Source organism: Melospiza georgiana, chromosome 3 (assembly GCF_028018845.1).
Source record: "Melospiza georgiana isolate bMelGeo1 chromosome 3, bMelGeo1.pri, whole genome shotgun sequence".
Lineage (NCBI taxonomy): Eukaryota > Metazoa > Chordata > Aves > Passeriformes > Passerellidae > Melospiza > Melospiza georgiana.
The window spans coordinates 62,697,059-62,716,411 of record NC_080432.1 but is presented as its reverse complement, the minus strand read 5'-3'; the positions used below and the strand labels follow the sequence as shown (position 1 = coordinate 62,716,411).

At 42.6% G+C, this 19,353-nt stretch overlaps 1 protein-coding gene across 3 annotated transcripts in view; it reads right to left on the bottom strand.

The window, feature by feature from the left end:
* Positions 1 to 210: 210 nt before the first annotated feature.
* PDE7B (phosphodiesterase 7B) overlaps positions 211 to 19,353 on the bottom strand; it is a 166,185-nt gene continuing 147,042 nt past the window's right edge. For all 3 annotated transcript variants that reach the window (XM_058019799.1, XM_058019798.1, XM_058019797.1), the window contains 8 exons: positions 18,520 to 18,615; positions 16,722 to 16,822; positions 15,118 to 15,249; positions 8,807 to 8,898; positions 7,625 to 7,769; positions 5,530 to 5,626; positions 1,899 to 1,979; positions 211 to 1,371 (listed from right to left, as the gene is read on the bottom strand). In XM_058019799.1, the coding sequence (XP_057875782.1) occupies positions 1,154 to 1,371; positions 1,899 to 1,979; positions 5,530 to 5,626; positions 7,625 to 7,769; positions 8,807 to 8,898; positions 15,118 to 15,249; positions 16,722 to 16,822; positions 18,520 to 18,615 (962 nt within the window). In that variant the 3' untranslated portion in view covers positions 211 to 1,153. The remainder of the gene's footprint in view (positions 1,372 to 1,898; positions 1,980 to 5,529; positions 5,627 to 7,624; positions 7,770 to 8,806; positions 8,899 to 15,117; positions 15,250 to 16,721; positions 16,823 to 18,519; positions 18,616 to 19,353) is intronic.

Below are 19,353 nucleotides of genomic sequence, written 5' to 3'. Positions count from 1 at the left end.
CCATATGGAATGTGTTTGAAGTTTTCAAGAAGTTATCCTGCCAGACTTCATTCCTTAATGACCTTTGATACACCTTGGATAGTGGAAAGGCAGTTCAGAATCATATCTTGTAATTGTATGATTTTGGCAGCTATCAGAAGATGAAGGATGCTAGAAGTTAAGGCTTTTATCCACAAACAATGGTGTATATTAATAAACTCTATACCATATTTACAAATGCTTTCTCTTGTATTAAAACTAACAGTATTCTGTTCACAGTGCCAATGTTTTTACAGGTAGCAATCATCCCACAGTACTCCAGTATTTTGGCATGGGAATCAGTAGCGCTTTCTATTTACAGAAAATGTACACATATGAATATAAACAGGTAACTTGAAACAGTACTCAAAAGATAGATCTGTTTGTGTTTCAAAGGTTTAGACTGTATTACACCTTCCCTTTTGGCTGCGAGGGAATACTGTTCCTTGCAATGAGAAGATGCCTGTCTTTTATCCAAAGTGGCATAAAAATGATTACCAAAACAAGCCTTGTTACACTGAAGGTGTGTATACGGAGAGTAACTTCAGTCCAAGATTTAGAGATCTGGTGTTTAGTGCACAGAATACAAAAGTTAAAAAGGTTTTTATCCACTAAAACAACCCGACTCTCTGCCCCCTGTGAGCACTGTTCTGCTCGGTCCATGTCCTCTGGATGCTGGAGATGCTGGTGGTTTCATGTGCAGCCCAGCTGCCAGCCTAGAACGGGTGTGGCACTCTGGGCCTATATACATATGTCACAAAATGACTTGTGGTAAATGAGAAAATCACCAAGAGTGCCTCTCTGTGCCCCCTGTCCTCTCAGCAATCCTCCCTGCTTCATGGCAGCTGGAACTGGCCTGGCTTCCCGGCTGCTGGCTGGGACTCCACGTTGGGCAGATCGGGATCAGGAGTGACTAACGGCATCAGGCATGCGCAGAATGGAGAGAGGGGAGAGGAACGTGAAGATCAGAAAGAAACCCAGCAGAACCATGGGCATGTTCATGAGGACCCTTAGAGCTTTGCCATTTCTTGCCTTTGCACGGTGTTGACAACAGGCTCCAGCTCCTCGGGACCGTTTTTGCTGCTGTGACCAAGACGGAGATAGCAGTGCTAGAAGGAAAAGTGCAAAGCTGCCACTAAGGAGTCTCTTCTTCATTTAAAGTCTGTTCCTGGCTGCCAGTCACTTGGCCTGAGTGGTCGTTGCTCCTACTACTGCTGTGTTGCTTGTGGAGCAAACTTCTCCACTTGGCCTTGTTCCTCCTGAGATGGTTTAGCATGTTTTCAGATAGGGGAGTGTTGCCTGTAAACTGGGCCCACCTCTCAAAGAGTGGCTCAACGATGTATGTCATGAATCCTGGAGAAACACACAAGGGACAGCTGGTGAGCAACAAGTTCATTCCACAAGTGCACTGCCCCACCGAGTGCCTCAAAAGCACAGAGCCAGGTAAGTGGCAAAAGCCCTGATGAGAAATAACAACAAACTCTCAGACATCAATTCGTTTTGAAATGCACAGCTTTTGACCAGCATACATGACAAGATATGGTTTTATCTGTGTGTGTCACAGTAAACTCTGTGACAGCCAGCAACCCTTTGAGGAGATATCAGACAAGAAAGTAACAAGTGTTTAACACTGGCTGCAATTTTTTCCCATGGGTATTTTTCCCCTATGCAAAGACTCCTTTGTCTTTCTGTTGAACATTGGGCTTAGATAGATTTCTTTTTGAACATTTTAATTTAGAACACATTTTTAACTCTTATGGTATCCGCAGCTCTTATTGTTAAAACAACTGGATCAGAGTGGGGCATGTGGTGAATAAAAGTTTCTCTTAGAGCTTCTGTCATAGTAAGATAAACATGAAGGGAATGAAACTAATACTTACCAATCTGGATGCTTGGTACTGTATCCTTTTGCTGATTACAAAGGGGGCTTATTTCCAGTTCAAATTTTTGTTCCAGATCACCTGCAAAAAAAAGGGAAAAAAATTATCTTTTCCTGACACTTTTACATACGTTTCTCTTCTCCATACCTGTGCCACACTCTTATTACAGTGTCTGCAACTGTGTGAGGAGTTGGAATCTTCTACCAACGATGTCCATGGTAAATGTCTAAATACCTTCATTTTCTGGACTTTTTCTTTTTAGGTATCAGAGAAACCAATTATCCATACAAAGAAAAATCTAAGAAAAGATGACTTTTAGATGAACATTAAATCTGAGCATGTAAGTGTTCTGAGTACCTTAATTTTTAAAATAGACTCTCTTATGTGAAAGGTTTTTAAGACATTCTAGTTAATTTACTACTTGTTCAGATCACTTCCTACCAGAAAACTGCAGTGTATCAATTTTAGATTTACAGTAGTACTGCGTGGAATTTGCTGGTATGTTCTTGTGGAAGTGGCTTGTAAAGGGAAGAGTGTTGGAGCCTGGAATGCCACAGCTGTGGCTGCACTAACAAACTGGTAAGGGCCAAAGCATGGACTCCAGTAATGTTTCAAGAGTCAAGAGCTATGGAGCTCAAGTTATAAACATGGAAAAAGAATGAAATTAAAAGTCTGTCTTATTATTGTGCAGTAGCTGGGTATCAAGCTATGCCTTTGCTGCTGCACTGAGCATATTTATTTCCTGGGTCATCCAGGAAGTCCCCAGAGAGGCATCTGCACAGGACTGACTTGAGACAGAAAAGTAGCTGGCTGAACTCCTAGCCACCTTCATAGCAGAGTATTTTACTGACTGAACCAGCAGGTCTCCAGTTCCAAATCTGGGACTGCCCTGAAGATTCCTGCAGGCAGCTCTTGCTGTGACCAGCCCTGGGGACTGTTTTGAATTGTTGGAAGAAAAACCTGACTGGGTTATCTGCTCGCTCCAGATGCCACCTCAGACTGGCCGTGATGCAAAACTGACCAGGTTTGACATTGAGAAGACACTTATAAACAGTCAGTAGAAATTATTCCTGCAGAAATGGTCACACAGGACAGGCTTCTGTACATAGTAATGACAGGAGATATTTTTTATGGAGTGGAATGTAATCAATAGCAACGACCATGCTGGATTTAAGAATTCAGCAGAAAAACATCTCAGAGGCTGTAATTTGCTCACTGCCATGCCAAGGCAACAGTCACTTTTTCTGCTGAAGGGACTGCATTCCCCATGCCTGCAATTACCTCATGCAAAGACTGCTCTGAGTTAAGTTTTGGGTGTAGGAGTTTCCTTAAAACAAACACTCTGTCTGTGAGTGCAACACATTCATCCTTTGTGATTGTTAGCCTTCCCTGCCAGTGTACAATCCTGGCTACTGCAAGAGGCACAGGACCTTTCCTGTCTACAGTAAGGAAGGGAAGTGAGAGTTAACTGTGTGCAAGCTAAGATGTGCCACTTCCCCTCACACAATAATATTTTGTCCATCTGATTTACTAATCAGGATGTAGTGAGGGCTGGTTAGGAAAATCTTTCCTGTAAGAAAGACAGACCTGCTAGTTTAGACAAAACACTGTATTCAGCCCATAAAGAAATATTTTGCTTTAAATCTGCTGGTTTTGTTTAAAAGCTCTTTTCTCCCCATGAACAGTTTTTGCTATTGGGCTATTCAGGTTCTGTAGCCCCATACAAAACATGGTGTGCATTTCTAAGACTTGCCTTTCTTCCCTCTGCAGCATGGAATCACTTCTTAAATGTGAACAGAATATTTTCAGTTGTAATCAAGTGCTTGAAAAGCATCAGGAAAACATTTTTAGCTGCATGAACAATCAAAAGGAACAATTTAGCAAAACTCAGACACAATAACAGTTTCTTATGTTTCCAAATGTGCAATTTGTCTTCTTCTCATCTACCCCTCCAAAAATGTTTGACTAAAAGAAAGTCTCTAATTCCAGTGATATCCCCTCTGTAGGTGTTCTGGGTAGAAAATGACTGACTCAAAGTATATCTGTATCTGTCTGGCTCAAAGTATATCCACATCTTCTTGTCTTTCAGAAATCACTTAATTGACAAAAATTAGATTTGCTTTTGCATGGTAAGAGCATTGGAAGATCAAGATCTGAGTCTCTATTAAAATGGCCTTAGAAATGTTCTATTTAAAAATGTTAAAACTTTGTTCCAGGAGGAAGATTAAACAACGCACTAATTGTGGTATTATGTGTCTCATCTACAGTTAAAAATCAAAACATGAGACCTTACGTTTTCCAAATATTAAACATAATGCTGAACAATACCTTCAAGCCTCATCATTGTGTGTAAGGGGGTAGAGAGGTCTACAAAAACACTTTAAAGTGATAATGATTATCTAAATGCATGCTATTTAATACTGGGGGTGTTGTACCACTGAACAGGATTATACAGCCACTAGTGATAATCAGACCACAGTTTCTGTATAACTGTCCCACATAAAATGCTCCTTTTCTCCCTTTGGTGCTTCTAACTCTGGTCTCATGTACTCAGGTATCCCCTTTCAGAGGTGTATTTTTGATGTTAGACGAACAAATCTTGAGGAGAGTGGAAAAAGCTTACATTTGTAAGAGTTGAACTCTCTTTCTCAGCGTGGTCCCCTAATACACTAAAGGTGATACTGCACCTCATGAGCTGCCTGATTATGCCTTCACTACACATCTGACTAACGAAACCTGCACTGGGAAAGTTGCTTATGTTGCTTCACAGACATCAAAGTCAAAGACATTTCACCAGCTTAAGCTGACATTGGCTGAAAATTGACTTGCTGACCTGTTTGTCCTTGTTACAGACTAACTCTACCAGGTGCCAGCTCAGATGTGGCTTAATTTTGTAGTGCAGAATATTAAATTAACTAAGAACTTTATTGTGTGCTCTTCCACTTGCCTTCAACTCTCAGGATGCTCTGAACAAGGAATTTAGCAGTGATTAAACTCTGCTGCACCCTGTATTGTAGCACAGCATGACCTTGCCTATGCAGATAGAGCCAAATGGTGTAATTACTGTGTTTCAAAAAAAGCCCTGCTTGACTGTGCTCTCTGCAGGGGTCTGAAAACATTTGCAGTAGGTTCTAGCTGAGGTTTGGCTTGCCTGCTTTGGCCTTTTCAACAGCATGCTGGGAAGCATGTTTGAACCCTTTCTCTGCATTTGCAGGCAGAAGAATGTGTCATATTTGGTAAATAGCGAGGGTAAGGCTCCCATCAGCGTTGTAGTGGGAGCATGAAAAGCGAGACAAAACCCAGTCTGAGGATTTTGGGGCAGCGTGGCGCCGGCACCATTCCAGCTCAGAAACACTCATGGTGACTGGAGTGTCTCAGAGAAGAACGCAGCCATGGGCTTTGCAGCTGAATTCAAGTGCTGAGGCACAGCAAAACCCTCCCTCCTGCCTGATGCTGGTAGAGCAGCAGAGAAACACTTGTTGCTCTTCCACCCCTTCCCACTTTTCCAATGAGGCAGCGCATCTCTGAAGACCTTATTCTCAAGGGACATTTCAGTTCTGCCTCTGGCTTGTCACACAGAGACCATGGAAAGCTGAGGTGGAAGGGACTGTTGTGAGCTGAAGGCGCTCACCTTGCCGGTAAAACTCTTCGCAGACCCGTTCACTCCACTGCTTGCTCAGATCCCAAACCCGGCAGGGATTGCAAATGTCAGCACACTTGAGTGCAATCTGAAAGCAAGAAGAAAAGCAGTACTGAGAAAGGAAGTTACTGTTTAGCAGTGCTTCAGCAGTAAATCTGCAGCCATGGAACTCCCAGGCCCCAGCCGCAATGCCAGGAAGGGTTAAGATTACCTTTCAGAGGCTCAGCCTCACCCAAATGTGCCCTTGGAGGAAAGAGCATTTATTTAAGCTGCAAACAAAACTTTCATTCAGCCCTCCACTTTACCGTAGTGAGAACAAGAGCAGGGCCAAATTCCAAGGCTGCAAAGTGTTTTGGATATTCCTTGGAAGGAATAAGCCAACAAAAGCCTCAGGCTGGCTCCTGCTGACTGCTTGGCTCAGCATCCGTGGCTGATGACAAGGAAGGAAAGAGCCAAGCTGGTGTATTAGGGCATGATTCCTCTGTGGTCTCAGTGAGTGACCTTGCATCTCACTTCAATTACACTTCATCTTAATGTCTGCGTATTTTTGTTTACAAAGCTAAGCACAGGGCTCTCCACACTGCCCCTGGCCTGGTTTCACTTAGTTAACTAGTACTTTTTAGTGCTTTGCAGGAGAATGAGTACAGGGGAAAAGTTTTTTAAAACCGAGTAACTACTTCAGAAAAGTAAACCATGTAATAGTCTGCCTGTCTTACTGCCTTGGAACAAAATATCATGCGCCTTGTTTCCTCACAGACTGAACACAGTCATTCAGTCTGACAGAAGTCAGAAGTCATTCTGGCACCCAGGAAGAAAACATAAGTATTTCCTCTTAAGAGTGCAGACCTGTGAACCAGCAGAGGGAAATCTCCAAGTCATTCTTCTCTTTGGATTAAGCTGATTAGCCTTAATGTCACTGTCTACTGCAAGGACCTTTCAAACATTCTTTAGCTTACTCCAATCAATCAAGAATTCTTGATCTTTTTCTTTTCTTCTTCCATAACTAGAATCCACCAGATAAGTGAATCTTACTATCTGTTCCCTTTTTCCTAAGTTCCTAGTGCATAAGAAACTTTTTTTTTGCCATAGCTGAGCTGTAATTCTTCTGCTTTTGGTATTTGCACAACTTTCTTGCCTTATCTGTCCAGAAATATAGTCAACCTGTCACCCTGCCCTGCACAGTCTGTGCAGGAATCTGACAGAAGACTGTGTTTGAGACAGAACAGGTGAGAAGCTACTGCATTCCCCATGCTGCTGGAGGGGGAAGAATTAACAGATCAGCACTTCTTTCCTTGCAGCTGTCACCTTTTCCATGACTTTGATGGAAGGAAAATATGTAGGTGCTTGTTTTATAAATGAAAACGATTACTTCAAATTCTTTATGTATTTAGGAATGAAATTATTGTAATTTCTCCAAAGAAGCAAGTGTATGTAGCTACGTTAATCACAATAATGCTTTAATAGATAGAGGTTTACTCTGAAGAGTCTGCTAATGACTACTGCTTAGCTGGAAGAACCAGTATGAACCTATTTGATTTCTGAATAAAGCATGGGCTTTCTGTTAGCTGGTCAGACACGCTAGAGAAGCATCTGCTGCCATGGCAACAGCTGTCTCTGCAGAGGCAGTTTCTGAGCATCCATCATGGGAACAGGACTTGGTGACCCAATGTCAGGCTGTCCTAGAAAGAACACCAACGAGGAGGCTCTTCTGCACAGTGCTAGAAAATAACACCAGTGGAGTGACATTTGCCACAAGAGAGAGACACTACAACTGAAGCATCACCTGGGAAAAGAAGCAGTGTTCTGGAAATAAAATCATCTAGCTTATCTCCATTCCTTAGCATTTGACACTCTCCTGTATCTGTTGCATTCACAGCTTTTTAACTCAAGGAAATTACATAAGGAAATACCAGAGGCACCTTATGCTTGCCAGATGTGCCAGAAGGTGGCAGAAGGGAAGTGTTTATGGTAATAGGTAAGGAGAGGCTGATGTACAGTCATGCTACAATATATTACTCTTAACATATACTAGGAAATACTGTGACCTGAAAAATTAGTAAAAACAATTTTAAAAAAATAAAGTTACCTGAAGCATAAAATGTCTGTCCTGCGCATCCTCCAGCCTCAAATCCTGATTGTCAAGATGAGATTTCAGACGGATCAAAAACTCATTCTGCCTGTTGATGTCTGTTGCCAAGATCAGGGAGCCCAACTGCTGCTCAATGTCCTGTCTGCAATGAAGGTAAATAAGCCTCTTTAATCATGGAACCATTCAACATTAAGAGCTCAAAACAACCTGCTCTGGATCACTGGAGCTGGCATAAAGCTCCCTCTTTCTTTATGGACCCAGTCTGATCTGCTTGGTCAGTCTCTGCTGGGTTTTGCAGGGTACAACTGTTCTACCTGCCCAAATGGGTTCAAGAAGAATAGATAATGTAGAAGAAAAATGCTTGTTGGCACAGGTTGTTCTGAAAGCTTCTGAAAAGTACTAGGAAAGTACAAAAAAACCCACCCTGAAACAACAGCATGTTACATCAAGAAAAATGCTCACGTCTTACTTCAGCTGCTCAGAGCTGAACGGTGAATACTGCAACTTTGAAGTTGCAGTCAGAGTTGTGAAGGTCTAGACTAAAGTTCTTCAAAGTTGCTGATCTGATGCAAAGAATTTCTGGAGGGATATAGAGCTTACTGCTTCCAGGTAACTTGTTTATATTCTTGGTAGTGTCACCTGTGATTTAAAATGTATTACTGCAGTCTGTTCACTGTCTCGATCTCCCATCCTTGGTGGGACTAACACAAACAAAAAGCTAGCAGCAACTTGGCCAAGGTGTTCATGTGGCTGCTCTTTTTCAGCTTTATCCATAAAGACTGAACCACATTCCCTCAGTGACATGTGAAGTCCAAAGCAGTCTTGATGCTCCTTGACCAACTCCTTCAATTTCCTCTTTTTATCACTAAATCTTTCCATTTTTGGTTGATGCTAGGTAAGATGAAAAATGCCAACAATCCATCTAAACAATCCCTCAGCTCTTGCTGGCACTTTCTGTGTTCCTGGTGCTGAGAGTGGCCATTCCACTCCTGTGCTGCAGAAGTGGGTAGGTGTTAACAAATACTTCTGCTGTATAACTTTATCTCATGGTTTCTCAGTGGCACCAAGAAGGCGCAGGAAGCTCAGCCTATTCTGAAGCCTGGGCCTCTTTGCCAGAGTGCTTTTAAGAAGGGAGAAGGAGGCCATGGGCTGGTTTCGGTGATTCTGGTGGACACTTACGTGACCTCCTTGGGCAGGTGGGCGAGCAGCCGTGACTCCCGGAGCATGCCGATGGTGGAGCGCCAGTGGTGGTTCTCCAGCACCGACACGTTCTGGCGAGGAACAACACCGACAAACGCAAGGATTAGGATGGTATCCACGGCACACATATGGATTTGCCAGATCACATGATACCCAGAGCTGGTTGGACAAGCTGTAACATGAGCCTGAAATGTGTGCTTTTCAGCCACAGCTGGATTAGAGTAATTGGTCTAGATTTCTACAGCTAAGGACCTTGTGCTTCTGGGTGTCTTAGCTAAGGTCAGCCCCAGAGGCCTGTTGTTCTGCAGTTTTTGAATCCTGCTGTGAACAGAAGAGCTAATCTCATCTGAGTGGGAGGCAGTTTGCATTCTAGCAGATTTATTAACAAATAAATTAAAGCAGGAGTGCAAAAGCTTATTTTTACCTCCTACTGATTCCAGGCTGACTTTTCAGCCTCTACAGTTCGAATGCAGAGCGGACAAGAAAAAGAAAACTAAACTGCCAAATTTCCCTTTGAGTCAGGGAACTGCAAACTGCCTGCAGCTGTTCAGTGAAAGCAAGAGGAATTGCAGTACTGCTGAGCATTTGCAGGCTTCAGCAACTTAGTCTGCAACAAATTTTGACTCCTCTTTGTTTCCTTGCTTTCAACTAAGTGGAACCAAAAGTTAGGTGGGGAAAAAACTGTGAGGGAGCTGAAACCCAGCTATCTAGGTTGTCAGTAAATTACAACAAATTTGGTATCTTTTGTCTGATGACTTGAAATTACTATCCTAACACACAATGCATTTTCCCATCATCACTTGTTTAGTTCACAGAGTACTTTCTACCACAAAATGCCTCAGACATGTCACTTGCTCAGAAACCTCTGTCATCTGTTCCCTGTTTTGGGCAGTTCACAGCTTTTGCAGTAGATGAGGACTGGATAAGAAAAAGAAAACAAAGCACAACCAAACCTTTTGAGCAGGCAGGAGAACAAGGACTCCACCCTCTCACTGCCAGCTGGGAAACTGGAGTGAGAATCCCTCTCTCCAGCCACTGTTGACTTCTAGCTCCCTCACACACGGCAGCTCTGAGGTACTGCTGCCATAGTACTGCCTTTCCTGTGGGACATGATGTGCAGCTTCCACTTTTCCAGGAGGGACTGAGCAGTATTTTCTGCCTAAGTCTTCCTCATCTTCCTTTGTAGTCCTGTCATATCTGAAGACTGTTCAATAACTAAACATTGCATAAGCAAGATCCAATTTGCATTTTGATCATCTTGCCTAGTGCAAAGGTGAGAGTACAAATTGGATTGACTTCCTATCACACGATTTTCCACAATGCTTTTTGTTGCTTCTGAATTCACAGAAACAATGTTGCTTTGGTATTTCTCTGGCTTTGTCTGTTTGTTTCCCTTACAAAAATCACAGATTCTGGGGGAAAAAAAAACAAAGTAAAACCAAATCCAAAACTTTCAAACCATGTAAAAACCAATTCCTTTTCTTAGGAAGAGCTGATGGACTCAGATCACAACATCAGTTATTCAATAGAGAAATTACTTTTGACAGCAGTTCTGTTCGTTTGCCAACTTAAATATCCCTTTTCTCCTTTTGCCTAAATACATCAGGATGGACTTTTGCAACCCTACACTCTGACCAAGAAAAATAACAGAATGTAATAGGACATAATAATGAAATTTTTTTTTTCACCTACCTAGCTGCAGATCTGAATACTGGTCCCAAGAGTCACTCCAAGGCCACAGGCTGCCATCTTCCTACTAACTTGGACAAACTCTATCTGATGTCACCTTTGGCTTTTGGATGGTTTACACTGGTTTAAGACAGTGCCTGTGTGCACAGTTTCCCATGACCCTGGTCTGACTGGATCCTTGAAGCCTTGTGACCAGGGACATCCCCCTTGGAGCACCCTGTGTCCCCACAGCCCTTCCAGCATGGCAGCCTTACTTGCTGTGAGGAGCTGCTGCAGCAGCACCTTCCTCAAAGAGGGAATTACACTCCATGCATCAGCTGCTCCTTGGCTATCCTGAAGGCCAGCCAGAACAGTGCTGAGAAGTGATGTAGGCATCTGAGACCTTTCCAGCATCCAATTAGTAGTTACTCATAGGAAAAAGCACACTCAGGGAGTCATCTCAGAGTATTTCCACTTCTCCAAGTTTCTCCTCTTTGCCTGCTGCTCTAAGGGGAACCTCAGATTGTCTCTGCTGCATTGTTTAGTTTCCCACACTGAAACTACAGGGAGGAGGGAAAAGGAAAGGTCATGCTAACAAGCTACAACGAGCATGAAGTCATATGATTCTCCTCTTAAACTAAGGAGCCAGAATCCCTGAAGTGGCTGCCAGCAATTACTAGAGTCAGCTCATCCCCCTAGGAACACACTAGTGCTTTATTAAGACTAATTGCCATGAGCCATCTGATCACCCAGGCTGGTGGGAGACAGCCCATGTGGGCAAAGTCTCTGTGCTGGCCGGCAGACTGGGGCTCCCAGCTCCGCTTCACGTGGTGTTCTGGTTTTTTAAAAAACTGAGCAATGCAGCTTTGCTTTAAAGGCTGCACTATAGGAAGCTTCTGTCACACTTACATCCCCACCCACAGCAGTAGATTGTTATAACAGACTTCAGGATTATGACAGTTTATTTTACTTAACCTACCACAATATTTCCAATCTGTTACTTGGTCTGAGCCATTCGAACCACTGCATTCATATACACTGGAAAAAGAACAGTACTTGAAGAGAGGGAGACTTGCTACTAACTAGGTGCAGAGCAAATTTCAATTTTAATTTAAAGTCAAAGGGGATTGACTTTTTTCAATCTCTTCAATCTATTCTTACTCATTGAGCAGTTGGTTTAACTGCATAATGTTAAATAGCCAAAAATGACACTTATTCTTGGAAGTGTTGCTTTTAAGGAAGATTGCATAAGAGTAATGTTTTCACTGATGCCCAAAATGTACTTTCCTATCTCCAGCCTACCTACATTAAAGTTGTAAAGTGTCCTTTCATGGTTTTCTGAAATGTTTTGTACTACAGACATTGTACGTGATCTATCCACACTTCTAAACTTTTACCCTTCATTTAAAAGCCAGACAATACAAGTTAGAAGCAAAGTCTGCATCACATTACAAGGAATGTTGTTGTGCTCCTCACAGGAAAACTAAGGGACCTCCAGACCACTAGAGTGACCTTCTATGCTCTCAACTGTCCTTGTAATGCTGGAGACTTCAATGAACTGCTTTTGTCTTTGTAGAAAATTATGGCGTGTGCAATCACGTGCAGCAGACCTTATAAAGCTACCCTACAGATTACAAAACAAACTTTTTTGCATCATAAAATACAGATTTAGTTTGAAAATAAATACTGAAAGCTCCGAAGTCCTTGGTGATGTCCTCCTGAAATATGAGTCTTCTCACATATGCACTTCAGAAGCTGTCAAACACTTTACATCTTTGTCAAGAACTGACCTACCTCATTTTGCAAAACCTTTTCTTCCAAATGTAAATGTAAAGTTTGAATTTAAATGTCAAGAGACATTTAAAAGCATGGAAATGCCATACATGGATAAGTGCACTGTCTCAATGACAGATGACTGCCAGCTCTGTTAAAACTTACTTTCACTTGATCCTTTTGCTGATTAATCCCAGCAGTTCTGTGGCTCTGCTACTTAAAAACCAAAAACCTAAGAACTTTGTTTCAGTTTCAAGCACATGTTAAAGTACATGCTTTAATGACTATTCACTAAATCTAAGTTTTTGACTAAAAATGTTTTCACCAAAACTTTTTTCCAGGAGTTATTTTTATTGGCATCCATATACTGTATACTACTAAAAACTTTGGAAACAATGTGGGATCATTTTCAGTTAAAATAACTCAAACTTGCCAGTGAATGTCCTCAAGTAGGGTACTTCATATCTCATTTGCTGTTGAAAGATTGCATTTTCTGCTTTGTCACTGCCTTTTCTAACCAATATTTGTAAGTATATTCAAACCCAAATACCTGAGCAGAAACCACTTCTCCAAGATACCAGTATTTTAGCTGTATGTCTTTCAGATTAGCCTGATTTTTCAACCTAATTATAAAGTACTGTTTGCCACCATTAATTTGAGAAGGAATTGTTTGTACCTTTTCAAAAGACAAGGGGTTTTGTGGAATGGCTCTACTCACTCATCTTCAAAGCAGCCTTACCATTCCCAAAGTACCGCGGCTTAGGCCCCTGGCTTTTTTCCCTCTTCACTCAGCTGGCCTGACGCTTAGAAAAGACTGGACCAGAAACATATGGGTATGACATAATAAGCTGCATGAGCTTATGATGAGGCCAATCACAAAGTTTTCAGTGTTTGAGCATAACTGTGCCTTGGCTGGGCCTCCCACAGTCCAGCCCATTCCCATGTCTGAGGGCAGGACAGTTGCACCATTACACAACCAACTTCTTATGGGAAAACCCAAACGTTGCTAGTGTAGGGTAGAAAAAGAGAGACTCTCTTATCAAGCAGTAAGCACATTGCAGCAATTCCTCAATTGGCTATGTATGTAGCTCTTAGTGAGTCTTCCTCAGGCAGGTTAATTTTTAACACGGGATATTCTGTCTCTGACAACCTCCGCAAAGGCTGAAATTGACTCTTCTGAAGTGGCTGGAAAGCAGCCCAGTGGGAGCGCTGGCTGACAGCTGACTGAACATGATTCAGTGTGTGCCCAGGTGGCCAAGAAGAACAGCGGCACCCTGGCCTGCATCAGGAATAGTGTGACCAGGGCAGTGACTGTCCCCCTGTACTCGGCACTGGTGAGGCCCCACCTCGAATGCTGAGTCCAGTTCTTGGCCCCTCACTTTAAACAGGACACTGACGTGCTAGAGCATGTCCAGAGAAGGGCAACAAGACTCACGAAAGGACCAGAGAACGTGTCTTACAAGGAGTGGCTGAGGGTGTTTAGCTTGGAGAAAAGGCAGCTCAGGGGGGACCTGATTGCTCCCTACACCTACAGAAAAGAGGCTGCAGGGAGGTGGGGCCAGTCTCTCCTGCCGTGCCTGCAGTGACAGGACCAGAGGGAATGGCCTTAAGCTCAGACAGGGGAGATTCAGATTAGATAGCAGAAAAAAATGATCACTGTTAGGCTGGTCAGGCACTGAAACAGGTTGCCCAGGGAGGTGGTGGAGTCACCATTCCTGGAGGTGTCTAAGAGGTGTTTAAGAGGTGTCTGGATCTGGTGCTAGGTGAACAGTTGGGTTGGACGGGATGATCTTAAAGGTCTCTTCCAACCTTCATGATTCTATGAATCTGTGATTCTAAAGGATAGAAATCACTACTAACTCCATTTATTACCTGTGAATTACGGTTAGTGCAACCAAAATTAAGATTTGTTCTGGCAGCAAATTGCTCTTGCACACTGTATATATACGTACAATGCAAAGAATAGAGAGATGTGCACATATAATAACAACGTATACATGTGTGTGGAGATTATACTCATAGGACAGTTTTAGATAAAATACAAAGCTACAATGATTGCCATGGGCCAAAATCTCAAATATATTCAAAAAGGACCACAAAAATCAGGCAGTATGGGTTCATTGCTAGTTATTGAACAAGTGAGTCTGTGTTTTTGTTTCAGGAAGTTTTCTAATGCTGCTTGCCAGAGCAGAAAGGATGGATACTAGGTGAAGGACAACTCTGTACTGATCCCAGACTTGTAATTCTCTCTGAGATCTTTTACTGGCTGCTCTTAGAAACAGGATACTGGTCTAGACAGCCTGTGGTGTGACCTAGTGGCTTTCTTGAAGTTCTTTCTTTGTATCTCGAGGAATGTTACTGTAAATGTCTATGACTTTTCCTTGGGTTTATCTGTCCGTCTTCTATTTTTTTTTAAATGCGGTGCTCATTAAGTGTTTAATTTTACTACAGCCTTATGAATCAAAGGTTTCCTTTAATGCAATACCAATTTAGACCATGCCTGTAGCTTATCTGAAGATGAGATCTTCTTGTCATGATTTTAAATGTCCTACCCACAGTTCCTCATCCCAGATATCTACAGCAAAAACAACCCAGACAACTGATCTGGCTGAAATGTCCTCAAAAAAAAAAAAAAAATCTGACATTTCCACCTCTTTTCCTGTATCAGCTTTGCTTTAAGAAGTGACACCCAGTGAGGTGCTTGACTGAAATTGTCCAGACTCCAAAGTGCAGGATCACTTGACCCACATCCTCCCGCTGCCAGATTTTGGCATTAAAAGTTCACTGCAAATTGCTTAAACTCTCCTTGACTGCATTTTTTACGTTAGCAACTTGATGAGCAGTTTTACCTGGTACAAGCTGGCAAGGTGGTGTTTAGTTTTAATCAGAAAGGGTTGGTTGACCCCTGGGTGATCCACGTCATGAGCTGCGGCAGCGAGCAGTCCGAGCATGATGTCCGATGGGGTGAGGAAGTTGGCAAGCTGAATCATCACACACATTAATCACAACAAGAACAGGAACAGTAAATATTTTTTGGTAAATAAACAAACCAGCTGACATCATGACATAAATTGGGTGTGTTGGCATTTGTACACAAATGTCAAGTATAAATTTTGTGAACAATGTTTTTAAGGTAAATGTTGAACATACATCTATAAAGATATTATACTACCTAATCATCTTTTATCAGAGTTTGTATTTCTTATCTCTTTATTACCCATGGCAATATAAGGATTGTTGCAATAGAAGGGCATTGGCATAGTCTCATTTGTTTTGAAAAGCAAACAGGTAGGCTGACAGGTAGGCATATGTTAGCATCCATTGTAAGAGTTCAGCCCCTCCAAGTATTTAGTAATGCCAACAAAAGATCAGGCTTCAATTCTCTAGCATAGCACTGTGTTACAAAATGCAGAGTTTATCAACTTCTGAAATTTCAGCTTTGGCTGTTAAATATCTATCCCCGTTCAAGTACATGTATTTTATTAGAGAACCTAATTTACCTTTCTAACTTTAAACATTCAAGTTGGAAAACCTCTCCAGATCCAGATTTTTTTTCTGCTACAGGGCTCATTTAGAAACAAAAAAGGGTAGTCTTAGCATTTTCTGTTTGTGAGAGTGAAGCAGTTATTACCAGCCCAATGAGTCTGTAAAGAGTACAGGTATATGAGATGAAAGAAGCATTCTGAGGTCAGAACTGATGAGCAGTATGGTCCAGGTTCTGGATGTTGTCTGTCCTCTGCACTTCCTGGCAAGAAAGGACTTGCAGATCTTGCAGGAGATGAAAATACAAGAAAGATGGGGCCTGGTCCTGCCCTCACCACTGGTATATTCTTGTGTAACAAATTGCTAGTTCTAGCAGAACATCTCTTCATTTGAGCCAAGCCAGAAAAGGTTAGTTATGTTCTTATACTGTGGCTCAGCATGGCAATATCACAGTGCCTTCCAGTAACACACAAGGCAACACCACTCTGATGCTGTGAGAACTTGCAGCAGCAGTCAAATACTCATGCAGAGGATACCCTTGCAACAGACCCATCTCAAGGGACTGTTTTCCCCTGCCCTGGTGATATTGTGCCCAATTTGGTATGTTGAAATAGTGATGTGGGGAGCTGATGCACTGAGGTGGCTGAGGCACAGACATGCATTGCCTCCTTCGGAGTTTGGTGGGAGAAGAGCTGCAGGCACCAGTGGGTGCCTGGGTCACAGCACTGTGCTGGCTGGAGCTTACATGGCAGCACTCAGACAGGATGCCTGCGTGATGAGAAGTGACTCTCACAGCTTGACTGAAACATCTGTAATCTGTAGCCAAGGCTGCTCCTCACTTGCTGCTGACTTCCAGCACGCCATCACTTTCTGCTGTCTCGAAGTATGTCCTGGGGCTTTTATTTCAACCCTGGGAAAAAAAATCTGACAACTATCTGAAAGCAACATCAGTGTGAAAAGTTGTCATTACCTTGGGCTCCCTCAGATAGCAGTGCATAGCTTGTGTGACATCAGCGGCATGGACAGCATTGTGGTATGGGTTCTGGCTATGGTAATCGTCTTGAACCATAACTGCGAATCAAAACAGAAAACAAAGATCCTTTTGTCTCTGAATGCCATGGCCACAAGTGGGAACTGGACTTAAAATACAAACTGAGGTTTTGCAGTCAGCTGCCTGAGGAGTTTCTTCAAATAGCCGTAGCTTATTTAAATTGCCGCTTTTATCGGGGTACCTTTAGAGAAAAAATGCATGAAAGGATTTGTGAGGCCCAAGGGGATGTACTGGGTCTAGTGCATAAATCACCTCTTTCTTGCCTTAGTGAAGGCTCTCATTCAGGAATAAAATAAACAAGGAAGAGAGGCAAATTTATCCACAACGGAGTGTAATTATTTAGCCTGCTGTTGTAGGGTAGTAGTGTGCCATTAAGGCAGTACCACCTATTTTACAGCAGCAGGGGGTGAGACCCTGATATCCTGCCATGATTTGTTATTTGAGTGATGAACTGCAGGCAAAGGCATTCCTATACCCCCAGGAGAAGAATGAAAAAAAACCAGCTTTGGGGTATTCACAGCAAAATCTCCAGTGACAATTTCAGTCACATCTGTGTGTTCATTTTAAAATGCCAGTCCCTCTTGCTTCAGTTTGCAGCTCTGGAAGCGGTCCAGCTGGACCAGGAGCACCAACCTCTTAACTCTCAGCACTCTCTCTCAGACAGAAAAATCATTGAGATGTGTGCTTCACACCCCTCTGTTCCTTGCAGCAGTGTGTGCACCATTACGTGGGTCGTGGGACAGCACCACGTGAGCACTGGGAGCTGCATGTGATCGTGCCTAGGGCGCTCTCCTAGACACGATCCAATTAATCCAATGGAAAGCCAGCGGGCAGATTTCCCATGGCGCTCACTGCCAGCATGAGGAGCGCCAGAGAAAGTCCGAGCCTTCTGTCTGTTTCCAGCCACACAAGCATCTGGAGGTACAGTGGGTAATCCCTTAAACTGGGAGTTTAGACCATTAGCTCTAATTGCCCGACTGTCCGCTTCATGTCTGCCCACAGGAGTTAAAACAGCAGGGAGATTTTGTCTGTCTCCGCACCAGAGGAACACTTTCCAGAAGCAACAATTATGCAGTCTTAAAGAAGAGACCCTGCTTTGGAAACTCTGCCTGACAGCCTGAAAAACTGGCATTTAGATGCTTTCAAAAAGTGATGCAAAAAGTAATTGATTTTGGCCAATTTCTTCTTTTGGTTCACTGACAGCATGGGGCTAATATTTCTGTTGGCAGCAACAGCAGCAGGGGCTTTCATCAACACTGTTCAGTGCAGACAGGACAGCTTGATATAATTTGTTAAATTTTGCACATAAGCTTTTAACTGCCCTGGGCCTCAGTGGTCTTTTTGTCACTAAAATAATTACGCTGCACCACAATTGTACTGCGCACGCGTAGGTTCTGCAGTGTCTGTCTGTCTGTGTGGGCCTGAGCCAGCCACATCTCTGCATGGCATATTTTATTTTAAATCACAAGTGTGACTGTGGTGCTGGGATGCTTTAGCCCAATGCAGAGCCTTTTGAAATCCCTCCACTGACTAGGTACTGAACCAAGTACTTGAGTGCCTGGAAACTGTATGCTGATAGATATCATAGGTATCTTTTACTGAAATATTTCCAACTACGTCATCATTTTTACACAGACAGACCAAGCCAGTGCCTTCTCGGATGTTCTACTTAAGCTATAAACTTCATTCAAAGATGGTTGTTGAGGTGTGCACTTACCAAAAAACCTGTGTAATGTAACCATGTCTAACTGGAAATGGTGAATAAGTCCATGCACATTGAAGAGGTGACAAAGCAGTGTTACAAGACTGTTTCCTAAAAGGAGAAAGGAACAACTCTTAGATTCCCTTTACAGGTAGTTATAAACCAAGCAAGGCTAAAAATCTGGGTAATTTCCTATTAGTCAGCTCCTATCACCTCATCTCCAATGAAGTGAGCTTAGATGACTCTCAGGTAGTCAGAAGTCACTTATACAAATTACTCCTATATGTAATCAAGACTTGATGGAAAGGTTGTACCAATGGAGTGCCATCCTTGTGTCTAGATGCCTTAAAGACATGTTTGCTGTTTCAACATGACAGGCAAACTGTGGTTTTAACTGGAAGGAGGCAAACTGACGTGGTTTTAACAAAATCTTCAACAGGCTTGTCTGAGAGCGATATCATTTTCATAATTCAGGTCTATCTTCAGAAACAATAGAAACAAGAGTGGCTTTTCTGCCACTTGGGTTTGCCATACTGTTCTAATTAATTACTAAAAATCAGGAGTTTGGAATGAATTTTTTTTATTTTGCATATGGCTGTATAAACATGTAATTAACCGTGGTAACCTAGCTCAGCTACAACTGCATCTCATAACAATGCCACAGACAGGAAAAATGAGTTGCAGCATTCGCAGTCTCAAGTCCCACAGTAATGCTGCACTGGCCTTACTGTAAATCCAATACTGGGAACACTGGCAAAATTGAACCCTACTAGTATTACATGATCAGCTATACATAAACACAGTATTTCAAAAGGTTTGCACTGCTTAATTCAGCGTCACTGTTTCCAT